Here is a 14,821-nt window from a genome sequence, read left to right as displayed (position 1 = left end):
AGAAACCCTAAAACACTAACTGGGAAGACTTGGTGGTGTTTCTGGGAATGGTTGCACTAAGACAGAGACCCTCTATTTTCATAGAAATGCCTCAAAATTTAACCAGCAAAGAAATGGTTAACAAGTGAGAGGCTTGGAAGGTCTCTGCACATGGCTGTGTTTTATAGGACAATATGGAAGATGTTTTTAATAAGGAACCAAATCCTGAACAAGTGGCCAACGGATTATATGGTTTGCATTTGAAAGGTGAAAGGTTGCAGTAAAATACCTTTTCCATAGCTAGACACGTGGGTTCAGGATGCCTGTGTGCACACAGGGGTGCAAGGCAAGGAGAAGGAGAAGAAAGAAAAAGGACTGTGAGAATGTTTTCCTTGTGAGGGCTGCAGCTTTGATCATTAACCACAACACTTTGCTGCCCTCCCCCACCCCACCTCATTCTCCATTTTCATCTCTGTCTGATTGTCCTGCTTATCTGCCCTTCTCTTTTTCTCCTTGTATTCTCTCTTTAATCCCTACTGTTTCCATCTTGTCATCTCTCTGTCTCTCCCCTCTCCTGTCTCTACTGGCGTCCTGGGCTTCTCTTCCCTCTGTATCTGTCTCTGATTTCTCCTCTCTCCCTCTCTGCCTCAGATATGTGTACCACAGCTCCAAGTGGATGGTGGCTGGCAATGCGGACTCCCCTGTGCCCCCAAGAGTTTATATACACCCTGATTCTCTAGCTTCTGGAGACACTTGGATGAGACAGGTGGTCAGTTTCGACAAACTCAAGCTGACCAACAATGAATTGGATGATCAAGGACATGTGAGTCAAAGAATCCCATCCATCTCCCTCTTCCTCCCTTTTGGCTCTAAAGCTGACTAGCCCCAGGCTTTTCCAAATGTGTAAAATAAGAATCTCTATGCCACTTTGAGTCATTTTAAGTGAGTAATCCTAAAAGTTCTTTTTTCCTCCTGCGAAATTTCATTTATTACAAATCTAACATTTAGCAAATGTCTGCTGTGCATCAGGTTGTGTTTACCAGACCCCGTTCTCATGCTCCAGGGACCCACAGTCTAATCAAGGGAGAGGTTAAAGACAGAAGCACAGGACATGTTTTAAAATGGTGAAAGAAATCACACCATTCAGTGGAATAACTCACAGGGCAATAAACTCAGAGAAACAGTTAAGGTGACAGTTTGGGTGGATTTGCCAAGTAATTTATGCATTTTTAAGAGAAGAATAAGTCTTAAGACTTTCCAGGTATAATTAGAGCCCTTGATGTTATTAATTTATCTTTATAACTTTCACTGGATGCCAAGATCCATACTGAGTGCTGCAGGAAGATCAAAGAAGGAAAACCGTGGCTCCCATCTTTACGGAAATGACGATATTCTGAGGAATACCATTCACTCTCACAGGACATAAGGAATGTCCATAAATTTAGTAACAAGGTACAAATAATAGCTGATAGAATTTAAAGACAGCACGAGCCCATGATGAACATTTGAAGCAGGAAGGAGCAGCTGTCACATAGCAGAGGGTCTGAGATCTTTTAGCAGAGTGTTGTCTTCTGGGATTGGGACAGTTGTTCAGTATGTCCGGTTAAAGCAAGCATACTACATCACCACCTGTGACTGGGGTACTCTGCTGTATGGTTCCGTGTAGTGCTATCCAATCACTTAGTCCTTCCTGCCGCGGGCAAGAACACTGACTTCCGGTTTCCTGTACATCCCGGTCCCAGTCTCTGTTCTTCCTGTGATGCTTCTGTCCTGCGATTGTATTTGCCTGTGAGTTCAAAACGCTCTTTGAGTCTAGCATAATGCTGCCCCTTCTCATTTCAGATCATTCTGCACTCTATGCACAAATACCAGCCTCGAGTTCACGTGATCCGCAAGGATTTCAGCAGTGACCTGTCGCCCACCAAACCTGTCCCTGTTGGGGATGGAGTGAAAACATTCAACTTTCCTGAGACCGTGTTCACCACAGTCACAGCCTACCAGAACCAGCAGGTAAGAGGCTGCCTTTGAGAGTCTCTTGCTGCATCAGCTTTTAAAGGAGCTTATTCATGCTCTTGGTAAGAAATAGTCCTTCTACGTGATACTGAAGAGCTGGAATGAGCGATGCCAGGCTTGCTCTGCAAACACCATGTTGGTGATGACAAGCCGTGATGCCTGGTAGCAGCTGGTATAGTCTAGATTTAGATCAAAGACAAAATCTTTGACCAGGAGGACCGAATCTCCTCAGTCATTTTCAACCTGTACTTGGACCTGTGTTCATGATCTCCCCTGCATTCTGGCAAATGTTCTTCATCATTTGCAAGTACCAAGGTTTGATTCATTCCTTCCCTCTTCTCTGCAACTTTCTGTGTATCCCTGCATCAGCTACATCAAAGTCATCAAGCCTCTCCAGCTCCACTGAAGACCCAACTGCTTTCATTTACACTATCAGACTAAATTTACCTCTGTGTGATCACCAGCCACACCCTAACATCTGTGTTTTGATGTCAGCAATATGTTCCTTCATTCCATAAATATTCTAGAACTTACAATATTGCACGTTTAGTAGGGAGATCGAGCAGGTGAAGACTTATTTCTCCACGAGGAAAGAAGAGTTTGAGTTGAGTGAAAGACACGTAAATACACAAGGATAAAACAGTGGACTAATTGAATTACAGAGACGCGGAGAGGGTGCTTTTGGGTTTGGGGAATGAGGGATGTTTTCCCGGAGGAGTCGATGCTTTCTTTGATGTTGAGACGTGCATAAAAATTGGCCAGACTAATGGGGGAAGTATGTGGGGACGGGGCATAGGGAGAGGGGGAGAGACGGTGAGTCTGCAATTGTTGTCGGCATTCTAGACAATGTTCTTGTTTTGAGGAGGGTGGCTAGATGGATCTACAAGTGATCTCACTTTATGCAATTCCCGACAGTTGCATGTGAATTTTGTTTTTGTAAATTAGAGTGTATTTCATCTTTTGACAATTTGTCTCATCAATAGGATCCTGCAGTGACTCCCTTTCTGAAAATAAGAGTTTTCGCTTGTTTATTTTAATATGCCTGCATATTTTTATTTTGGGCCTGCTTGGAGCAAAATGAACTTTCTACCACAACACTCAATACCTTTCGTACTTGGATACTATGCTTAGTGCTCTAAGAAAGAAATAGAGGAAAAATAATCATTTACTAAATATTATTGAGTGCTTACTGTGTGCCAGGGAAGTGACAGTGATATAATCTTTGGTTCATAAAGAAAGAATATTTTAATCTTTCATAGCGCATTTGGATAAGACTTTTTAGATGTTCTTTGCCTCCAGAGGCATTTGATATACAACAACCCCTTAGTCTGGTAGACAAGTACTGTATGCTTGCTGGGCTTTCTCAGCAGCTGTAAAGCATTCCCAACTTCAGATTTTCCTGGTGGATGCCACATTTGATCTAAAGTAGAGGAAGAGTTTTAGTTTGCTTTGGGTGCTACTTAAAAACTATTGAACCCTCTCAAACGCCTTAGATAGTAAAAGAGCAGAGGCCATCGAGGGTCCTTACAGGAAACTTTCATAATCAGAAAATTTTTTGCAAACTCTGAAACAAGATAGAGCATCAATATAGATATGCCTGTTGCAGCAACTGGGACCTTGGGATTAACTGTGGTTCAGGAGAGGGGGAGCACGAGTCTAAGTTCTTTGAGTCACTGATTGGACTTTTTTCCAAAACACTCACCCACCATCTTAATCATTAGTTTCTCATGAAGGCAGAGATTGTGGCAACAAATATTACAACTTCAGAATTTAGTGTGTGCAGCAAACTAGGACACTGGCGAATGAACATTCTACTGCCTCGCCGAGATCGGTTGTAGAGGCTAATAGGGTCAGTACTGTGACCCAACCTGAAATTAGAAAGCCACAACTCACTGTGACAATAAAAGAAGAGCTAACAGGGAAACCTGAAATCCCTTGCACTTTTCTACCTTCTTTCATAGACAGCGTTCCCGTGTCTGAGTACATTCTACTTGTATAAATATTTTGTCTTTTTCTGGACCGGGGAGGGGGGCAGTGGTGGTTTGCTGGGGGCAGGACGCCATGATTAACTTCATGGCATTCAGTGGCAGACATACCTGGCTTGATTTCTGACCTTTCCACGGACAAACTGTATGACCTTGAACAAGGTTCTTAACCCCTTTCACTCGTGTTTCCTGGTCTGAAAATGTCCTGGCCTCATCGAGTTAGTGACGAGGACTCGATGAGGGAACACGCGTCAAGTCGCTGACGCAAACCTGGCATCTGATTCATAGCAGTCAGCCTGAATTGGTAAACAGCTGGGTCTGCACAGGCATGAAGGGGAGTGGCGAGTAGAGGCAATTTTACAGAATAGATTGCTCGTTAAGGAGAAAGTGGATCGTTGGGAGTTGGAGGACGTGCATTGGCTCTTGAAGGGATTATAACCAATAGGCAACTACTTTGATCTTTCTGTTCTCAAGTCACGTTGGTGAATTCATGATGTGCTGACATTCAAAATAGATGAGTCACACATACTCAATTCTGTGCAGTTTGAAATCAAGATAACAGCTTTTGCCTGTTTAACAAGTCTCACATCAACAGGCACGATTATTTAACATTCCCTTTGGCTGTGTAGATATGATTTCATATAACACAATGTCTCCTAATAAAGCAAACTAACCTCAGGTCTCTCCCCCAGGCATCTTGGGGTCTGCATCCTGTTACCTAGCCATAATTTTCAGACTTGTCATGAAGATGCCGGGTAGTATAAACTATTCTCTTTTGTGAGCTATATCACCTACTACTGTTTTTATCTCCCTCAACTTTCTTGAATGGGAACGATTAATATTTTATGGCAAAAGTATTTACCTCATGTATTTCTTTTTAAGGGAATGGTTAGGAGGCCGGTGAGAGAGGAAAGAGGAAAAGTCAGTGGGCAGGGGGTGGGTGGGGGGTCCTCACTGTTCTCAGGAACTCAATGAAGGAAGGACAATGGAAGGAATGGAATTGAAGTGAAATGTTATTCAGTCAGTCAGATTCAGGCAGTGTCCTTTCCTGGATAGGGAAGGACAGCAGTGGGCTAGGCATTTAGAGACTTGGGTTTTTGTCCTAAGTGTCCCACTAGCTACTTGTGTCACTCTGAGCAAGGTATTCTCTTTCTGGGCTTCGATTTCTTCTTCAGGAAAACGAGCAATTGGCCTGTGTTTTCTAAGTTCTCTGTTAGCTCTGAAATCGTAATTTCTTCCTCTTTTTTTCTGCATGATTTTTAATGAGGGTTGGAAACAATTTCTTGTTTTCAAGCAGAGGCAGTCAACACACACAAGTATTAAAAATTATTAGAATGTTCATGTCTGTCAACTATTTAGTAACCTCCAAACGGTCTAGACCAACAGAGTTGTAGCAAGTCCACACTTGAAAGGCAGGAACTTGGTGTTTTGTTGCTGGTCAGCAAAATATTCCAAGCGATACTGTTCATTGTCACTCCTCCTAGCCCTCTCCTTTGTTAAGGTCTGTCTCCTCTTGGCTTCTATCTCGTCAGCCAGACCAGCTGAACACCTGACTCTCCACACGTCCGATCTGCCATTACACTGTGTTGCTTCTACTAGTGGAATATCTTCTACTTTCTACTGTCATTGCTTGTGCCCTCGTTCTGGACCTGCCCTCCCTCCAGCTTAGTCTGTGGTGACAGCTTCCAACTGAGTCACCTGGACTACACGCTTAATGTCTCATGAGCCATCACGTATATTCGCTGAGGGATGGATCTTCCTAGAGCACAGCTCTGGTTGCATCCTTTCTCTGTCACAAATTGTCTATGACTCCCCAGCGCCTAAGGGAGTAAAGCCCGAGATCCCAAGTCTTCCTATTAAGGTCCTCTGCAGCTAGTCACCAGCTACATTTCTAGGCTCACTTTCCGCTCGTCTTCGTCATGCATCCATAAGAGTTCAGCGGTCTGGTTTGAGTTTTACCGTGGTTTGCGCTTTGTAGCCGCCCTGCTTTTGCTCGTGCTGTTGTCTTTCCAGGAATGACCTCTCCGTTCCTCTTTATCTGTCTAGATTCCTCCCACTCTTCAAGTTCGGTACAGATACAAACCCTCCTAACATTCCCTCCTACAACATCCCTTACATTTTTCAGCTGCAGATGAGCTCTCCTTCATCGAACTGTTAGTGTGCTGTCCCTCTCTCATGACCCCATCACCAGGTCAGGGGTGAAAAGACTCAGGTTCTAGACCCAGCTCTGTAGCTGAAGGATTGTACTGCCTGTGACAAATCACTCCACCTCAGAATTCTCGTTTGGGAGTTGATGGTTTGCTCTGAATCAGTGCTTCTCAGCCACCAGTCTATGGAGAAATTTTTTATAGTCCATTGCAAGATGTAACAATAAAGACAGTATAGGGCCGTTTTATACCTGTATGCATTCATTTAAATAGACCATATATTAATTTGTCCTTTTCACTTTTTTTGATACTAAAATGTCATTTATTTTATTAAATAATGATGGCAGGAGGTAGTAGATAGATGTAACTCTTTTCGTTTGGTAGAATAAAGAACTGGAATATCAATGTTGATCCCTCAAATGTTTGGGGGGGTATTAAAATTGGCCTGAAGCCCAGAAACCACTAATTAAGAAGAAGGACACTTCCATCTCCAAAATGCTAAGGTATTCGTGTCTATCTCATAGTGCACAGCACTGAATATGTGCCTGGAAAAGGACTGCATGAATAATTAGCCAACACACCTTCACTACCAGTTTCCTTACAGATCTGTGGTTCGCTTCTTTGGATATAAGTAGTAGTGAAATGTGAAGAAAGAGTTTCTATTTTCATAAAATATTTTATGCTTTTCTTTCCCTCCTCCCATTCCTTCCTCCCACCCTTGCTGACTGACCCGTAGACTCCCAGGGCTGCTAGCATACTGAAGTTATTATTACTATTATTTGCTCTTGGAGTGCCAACTTGGCAGGCCTAAGGCAGAGAGGAGGGTACGCCATGCCCAGAATCTCATCGTGGAGAATAAAGTGGTAGAGGTGGGAATAAAGGCGACTCTACGCTTTATGCTTTTTCTTGGAAGAAGCTGACGCCAGCATGTCCTCATGGAATTAGCAGGAAATTTCCATTGCAGAGTCTTTGTCTTCTCTAAGGGGAAAAGACTGCTGAACCTTGATTTTTTTTCCCCCCAAACAGGAAACTAGATTTCAAAAAGACACAGCCCTGTTCTCCTCAGGTAACACAGTCTTATTTCTTGATGAGAATTGGCTACACGAACCAGATCGGAAGTCTGAAACCACAGCCAGGTCTGTGTAAGCAAATCCAATAGGAGTTCTGAGCCGCTCATTATGTACTGAACTATCGAGCCAGTTGTGTTCTCACGTTCCAATCGAGTCAGTGCAGAGGATTTTTTATTTTTTATTTTTATATGGGCTAAGTTTTTTTTTTCTTCCCTGATGAACACCCTTCAAGCAATATAGTAAAAAAAAAAAAATAATAAGAATAACTAAGAGAGTGTTCATAAGGGAAGGCCTTTTCAGCCTTGGTATTATAAAATCATACTCAGGATATCAAAGTTTCCTTGTCTTTGTGGGTTGTGCTATTTATGTCTACGCTGTGTACCGTGAGGTGTCCCTCATTTAGTAATTGCCTTGGTGAAAGGTCAGTGAAAATTATTCAAACCAATGGTGGCAGGCCAGCAGCCACCTCTTCGTGTGCTACAGCCCCCAGTGACACAGACTCTACCAATCAGTAGAAGGTTGTGGAAATCAAATCAGTGAGGAAAAACGCTTCCCCAACCTCTGGACTTTCCATGCCTCCTCGTTATCATTGGACCAAGTTTGAACATGACCGCTGTAGAATAGCTTTGGATATACGGAGAGTTACTAATCGACCTCTCGTTCTGCCTGGTGGGACATTGAAGACTCTCGTCTGCAGTGCTGCAGTGAAAGCAGATAGGATCGAGGGAGTTGTTTGGTCTGTGTTCTCTAGGGCCAGTTACTGCTCTGGCGCTGGTGATTCCTGTTTTCCACATTATTCATTCATGCTCTCACGCACTCATTCATTCGTTGAACACAAATAGCGTGTCATGTTGGGTTCTTGATAAAATGGTATATGAAATGGATGCAGTTCCTACCTTGAAAGCACCCTGTTTGGAGGGATGATCAAGGAACATCTCTCTCAGGAGATAACATTTGGACTGAGACTCATGACTAGGCAGCAGCTGGGTAAAGAGTAAAGAACATTTTCGTCTGGGGATTGATTGAGTGTGAGGGGTCTGAGCAGGGAAGGGCCTTGGCACTTTCCAGCACTCAGAGCAGCTTGAGCTTGGCGGGAGCCTGTGGCCCAGGCGTAGAGGAGTGTGGGTGGGGATGGAGAGCTAGGCAGGGGCCACGCCGGGCCCGCAAGTCCAGCCAAGCGGTTTGGATTCGGTTCTGAGTGGGGTGGTAACCACTGAAGAGAATGACACGATCTATGTACATGTTCACAAAGACCACTTTGGTGGCTGTGTAGAGAAGAGAGATCAGTTTAAAGGTTATGTAGAGTAGTTTAGTGAAAAGATGGCGATGTATTGGTGGAAGGTGGGGAGGTGGAGACTGACAGCCATATTTGGGTCTAATTGATAAACAGAACTATGGAGTAGAGTTGAAAATTATTCCAGTGAGCCTTCTGCACTATCCCAGATGGCCACATGTGTGGCGTGTGCGCAGAGGCGGCAGGGGTCGTGAGTCCTCAAGTGGTTACTTGTGGGTCCCTGTGCTGTGGTCCTCACTGGCCTCTGCTGGTGGCTGTCATTATCTGCTCTCGACCTTGGGTCCTTTGTGTGGACATGCTTTACTGATAGAAGACTACTCAGCTTGTGCTTTTGTGTTTTTGCGTCAGTTGGACCTCCTGGGCCTCCCTGGCTGGCCCCGCCTCCCCGCAGGGCTCGTCTAGGTCCTCTGTTTGGCTCCTGCCTAGGCTGTAGCACCTTGGGGTTAGGGCCACCCTGCCTTCCCTGGCATGGCAGGTGAGGACCTCTGAGTCCCTGACCCCCCATGGGAGGGCAATAGGAGGCCTGCAGATGCTAGCTTGGGCCTCTCTTCCTGATTCATCAGACCAGGCGGCATTTTCACTTCGATGCAGCCAGCCCTATGTATGTATGGAGGTGGCCCTGCCAGGCTTCCTCTTTTTCCCTACTCCACTGGGGTGCGAGGGGAAGACCTTTTACTTCTCTTTCCACTTGATACGAATTCGTCTTGTGTCCCATCCTTGTCTTCCGCAGGACAGCAGGCTTTATGGCCCAGCTGTCATTCGCATCCCTTCCTATGCTATATGAGATATTCACAAGATCTGAGGCTACCAGGCTGGCTCTCCATATGGGAACTGTGGGCCTATGGATTTATTGAGGTTGAGAATACATTGGTTTGTTCCCCCAAATTATTGTCCTTGTTACACTTGGTATTGGTAGGCACAGCCAAAGTTGTCAGCACCAGCATTAACTGGGGTCATAGTTTGGCTTATATTGTTAAATGGCTCTCTTCTGCCTGTAGGGTGTGTAAATGCCTAAGCAGGGCAATGAGGGCTTTCTGTGATAGGGCCTGAGGGCAGCCTCTAGCTGTCTCTCGCTGCCCCTCTTCTCCTACCCCATGCCCTGGCCAAATTGGACTTCTCAGTGTTTTTCCAGTATGCTTCATTCATTCATGCTTCTATACCTCGGTGTACTGGCTTATGTAGGACATTTCTTAGTAAATACTTCCCTTGTTCCTTTCTCCCCTTTTTGCATGTCTCATGAAAATCCTACACATCCTTCACAGCCTGGCTCATGTGATATATCTGAGACATAGCCTCAGAGACCTTCAACTTGGACCCATTGCTACTTCCTCTTATGTTCTTATGGCACTTTGCCTTTGTTGTGAACTTTATCAATTTCTGTTTTGTGTTGGTGTGTATATCTGCTTTTTACTTCTAGATTAGAAGCTTCTGTCTGGGGGGGGGGGGAAGGCCAGACAATACATAGCCAAATACGGACTATATATCACTATCACCTATGCATCCTGTCACCTTGCTTTGCACACAAAGGCACTTGATAATCAACAAATAATGAGTATACACTACATAAAGCTCTGTAAATCTCACATTAAAAGCTTTGAAACAAGTATAGAGGTGCTGTTTTTCCTAACATTTGGTGGCATTTTTCTATTAAATTGCCATGCAGACCTCTTGGCCTGAGATAGAATGAGCTGTGGCAAACAGGTTTTCAACCTTTTCTCCCAGGCCCATGAAATAGAATGTCATTTTATTTACAGGGGCCTGTGGAGGCCCCCCAAACATGGCAGCACAATCATATATCAGGAACCCCTATCATAAATGAGCCGGACAGGATAAGCCAACTTGAAAGAGAAAATAAAATATTATAACCCCAACTTGAAAAGAAAATATGGTGTGTGGTTTATTGCTGCGGATTATGGAGGAAGAAAGAACGGATTTTAAGTCAAAAACAGAAAAGCAGTGACAGTCTTTAAACGCAATACAATATTCACAGGGCAGACACTAGACTTTAGAAAGCCAAAGGCTTCAGGCTCCTGCTCTGGTCTATAAAATAGATGTAAAATTGCTTTTGCTACATTATTAGTGCTACATTATTAGTGTGCCATTCTAGAGGCAAGGACTGTTTTAGGGGAAAAAAATTAACTTTGATACTTTCAAGTCAGAGTCTGTTGGTTGGAATCTCACGTTGCGTTTTAAAGACCTTTAAAGACTGCGGCTTTGGGAAATTCCACTCTGACAAAGTGAGCCAAAGAGGGACTTGGAAAGACTTGCTCCATAAGAAATAACTGTAGCCATCCTAGTTGATAAGGTCTGCAATGAGCAGAAATGGGAAGGTGGTCTTAAATAATGAGATTCCCTCTGTGTAGAATTACCTTCCGTTGAGAGTGCCTTTCATCCTTTCCTGAGCTCCCTCGCCCCCACCCCTAAGTCTCTGTTGCTTGAAGGTAGTGAGTCATTCACATCTGGTTTAGACACAAAGATCTTGAAAGGGCCTCCCATGACCAAGGCTGAGAGCGGAAACGAAAGAGCACATGTGGAATTTGTTGGTCAGGCTTGGTCTAGTCTGGAGGCATGAGGGTGATGTGTCCAAACCTCGCCGAGTTCGAGGGGACTGAGGTCAGATGCAGTAGGCAGGGACTTCTGCACTGAAGTGGAGTTTGAGCCAGATGCTCCAGAGGACCTGCCCAACCTGGGCCACACAGTGGTTTGTGTCTTCTGATTTGCTTGTGAGCCTTGGAGACTGGAAGAAATGCACTGTTAGCCAGCTCCCTTGAGTCCCCGTTTGCAGATTTTGCCTTGGGTGCAAACTTGATGAAGGTCTAGCTGCTTTTTGTGTCTTTTACAAGACCACTTTAGGTCATTAAATGAATGATCTCTAGGGACAGGGAAGGGGCAACTTAAGTGAGATGGGATGTGCAATTATTTGGGTCTTTCAGGCTGAGGCAGTTGTCTGGTGCCCTCATTTCACTGGATTGGATTGAATCCATTCATTCATTATTTACTCGCTCAGCAAACACTTTTCAGGTGCTCCCTGTGTGTCATGTTCCATGGACTTGACCATCGCCCAGTTTTCCATTTCCATGCCTTTGTTTGTCTAGGCAAATGAGTTAGCCTCTTTTGGGGGGGAGGGCAGGAAAGGTGAGCAGAGGAGTTTACAGTCACATACCGGGAAAACCTGGGTTTTTTAGGGAGCAGTGTGTCAGCTGGGTCAGACATCTGTGTGCCAGGCCCGAGTCCTATCTCCATTTCAATTTAAATCTCAAACTTAATGGAAACTAAATAAAAACAAGAGCCATTACTAACAGAGTAATTTTTGTTATTTTTCTAGGAGCAACCGAAAAAGAAATCCGTTAATACAAACACAACTTATGTTTTTTGCTTGTTTCCAGATCACCAGATTAAAAATCGATCGAAACCCTTTTGCTAAAGGATTCAGAGATTCTGGAAGAAACAGGTAAGAATAATTGAGAAAGAGACTCACCGACATTTCTCTTCTATGTGACATTTTTCCCCCGGCTCCCCATGCGTGGCTTTTGGCTCCTACTTGTCGGAGACTGCTTGCATGCTAGCCGCTCTGCTGACTCAGGCAAAGAGAAATGGACAGCTGATCCGAGGATCAAAGAGCTGTCCCCCAAAAGTTGAATTTTCCAACTTTCTGTTAACACCCTGTACATCAATACTTGGTAATCCAGTCACTTAAAACAAATTTTATGGTGCTTTATTATCCTCAGAAGATTTTGCCACTTTTTCTGATAAGTGCATGGGTGGCTATAGCACTTACACTGACATCTCATTTATTTTGCATTATCAGGAAACAAGGAATTGTGGGCAAATAAAAATTATCAGAAAATTGTTACCTTTAAAATTTTTTTTTAAGTTTATTTTGGGAGAGAGACAGAGAAAGAGAGCATGAGTAGGGGAGGGGCAGAGAGAGTGAGAGAGAAAGAGAATCCCCAAGCAAGCTCTGCACCGTCAGCGTGGAGCCCAATGCGGGGCTCGAACTCACAAACCATGAGATCATGACCTGAGCTGAAATCGAGCGTCAAATGTTTAACCAACTGAGCCACCCAGGCACCCAGGAAATTATTACCTTTAAGAGCTAAAACATTGGTAAGAAATTAGCCATTTTTCTCCTAAGACGTGTTCCCAAAATATATTAGATGTTGCCTACCTTGATAAAGACAGTTTCTAAAACCCAACCTTTCCTGATGGCCCAGCATCATTAGGATTAGGTTGTCATATAGGGAAATTCTGAGGAACAGCTGACGTTTGAGGGACTGTTTGCTCTTATTGTAAGTGGACTTAGCGACATAGCATTTTTCTGGTTAATTCTGCTTCTGTCTAAATCCTTTCTTTCTCACCCTTCCTCTGTAAAATTAAAATCTGTTATCCCAGAGAGCTAGGTGAGAACTGAAATGGAAACACAGATCTATCTAAAGTTATGCAGTCAGAAAAATTCACTTTATATAAACTGTACTGAAACCACAAATGTGACACGCATGTTTTATAAAGTGTGCAGGTTAAGGGGTGCCTGGGTGGCTCAGTCGGTTAAGCGTCCAACTTCGGCTCAGGTCAGGATCTTACGGTTTGTGAGTTTGAGCCCCGTGTTCAGCTCTGTGCTGACAGCTCGGAGCCTGGAGCTGCTTCTGATTCTGTGTCTCCCTCTCTCTCTGCCCCTTCCCTGCTCCCTCTCTGTGTCTGTCAAAAATAATAAACATTAAAAAAATTTTTAAAGTGTGCAGGCTTTGCAGTAACTATTTACATTAGTGTTCAGACATTTTCCTCATCCGGGGGGCATTTCTTTACATCGAAATGACACAGATTGTCAAGAGTTATCTGTGCTATTTTCCCTGCAAGAGTTTTCAGAGAAACTGTTATTATATTTAGAATCACTTCATGAACTTTATAGCACATTCTGTTAGAACCCAGATGTATGCTAAAAGTCATCTGTAGTGATCATTTCCTTCACAAAATGATTAATGGAAGCACTTCTTTTTTTAAAACATTATTTGCTTTTTTAAATTCTAGGATAATTAATGTACAGTGTTACCTTAGTTTCAGGTATACAGTATAGAGATTCAGCAATTCTATATATTACTCAGTGCTCATTGTGATAAGTATATTCTTCATCCCCTATGGAAGAACTTCTTTATGAAACTCTTTTTTTGTATATTTAAAATCCATTTAGATTTCTAGAAATTTTTATTTACCTCAGAATTTCTTGAGGTTACACCTATTGATTAAGGTAGAATTCAGTTGAACTTCTAGTTTGAAGATGACAAAAATTGAGTAATGTGTTCTAGATCAAGCAACTGGTTAGTGGTGTGGCCACACTAGAACTCAGGCATAAGGACTCCAGGCCAAATACTTTCCCTTTCAGGAAAGACCTTTGTCCTCAAAATGTAGCCAGTGAGGAATGGGTACTCTCTCTGCCAGTTAGTTTATATCCCATGTTCAGGTTACAGAACTTGCCTGTGAGCTGTTTCCCGTTGCTTCCTTTTCAGGGCTCTGCATTCTAGACTTACTGAGGACCTTGCTAGTGATGATGTTCTCAGAATAGAATTTGGCCTTTGATAAAGAAGTCTTTAGGGTATTTAAGATCTTTAGCTTAAGAGCCCGTGGCTGGATTTTGGGGGTTCTGTGAGTTCCCAGATACTATAAGGAAAATCGTGTGTGGATGAACAGGTATGCATTTTTCTTAGGAGAGGTCTCTAGCTTTCTCCAGATTTTTGGAAGGTTCCGTCACCAAAAGTTAAGAATTTCTGCCCTAGACACAGCTGGGGGTCAACCCTAATGACTTTTGTTATTCAACCACTTTCTCTTTCTTTCCTTCTGTATCTCCAGTGGCATTTAATTATTTGTTTATTTTCTTCTTGGCGCTCTAAAGGTTGTTTTGATTTCTTCTTTGCCTTTTACTCCCATTGGAGTCCTTGTTTTTCTGAGGCCTGACCTAGGACAGAAAATTGGGATAGGCTGTATTGACCAGTGTTGCAGCTATGTTCTAGGAATTGGAGCCACACTTCAATCTTGGGAATAAGTCTACGTGTCTTGAAGCATTTGCCTTGGTTAGGAAGTTGTGATGACATCTTGGTTCAGGTCCTGAGACTCTCCTATCCCCTCACTGGGCTAGAAGGGCATTTGGTCCTGGCCTGGGTCTGCTTTAGGGCTGGTGAATGTCTTACTGTTCAGACAGACAGTTATTTGTCTTGCCTAGTGGGCTAGTCTTCTTTGTAAGGACTCCAGGAGGGCAGAACTATGGATCCTTATTAGCCCATTTCAGTGGCTTATTTATATATAATTTTTCTGGTAGTGTGATTCTTCGTTCTGTCCCATTAA

General features: G+C 43.5%; 1 protein-coding gene across 1 annotated transcript in view; it reads left to right on the top strand.

Moving 5' to 3' along the window:
- TBX15 (T-box transcription factor 15) overlaps positions 1 to 14,821 on the top strand; it is a 104,253-nt gene that overhangs the window by 64,714 nt on the left and 24,718 nt on the right. The window contains exons 4-6 of the mRNA XM_030327536.1: positions 631 to 802; positions 1,822 to 1,989; positions 11,875 to 11,939. Coding sequence (XP_030183396.1) covers positions 631 to 802; positions 1,822 to 1,989; positions 11,875 to 11,939 — 405 coding nt within the window. The remainder of the gene's footprint in view (positions 1 to 630; positions 803 to 1,821; positions 1,990 to 11,874; positions 11,940 to 14,821) is intronic.

Source organism: Lynx canadensis, chromosome C1, assembly GCF_007474595.2.
Source record: "Lynx canadensis isolate LIC74 chromosome C1, mLynCan4.pri.v2, whole genome shotgun sequence".
In the NCBI taxonomy this organism is placed as follows: Eukaryota; Metazoa; Chordata; class Mammalia; order Carnivora; family Felidae; genus Lynx; species Lynx canadensis.
The sequence above is the reverse complement of the archived record's forward strand: the minus strand, read 5'-3'. Positions and strand labels throughout refer to the sequence as shown.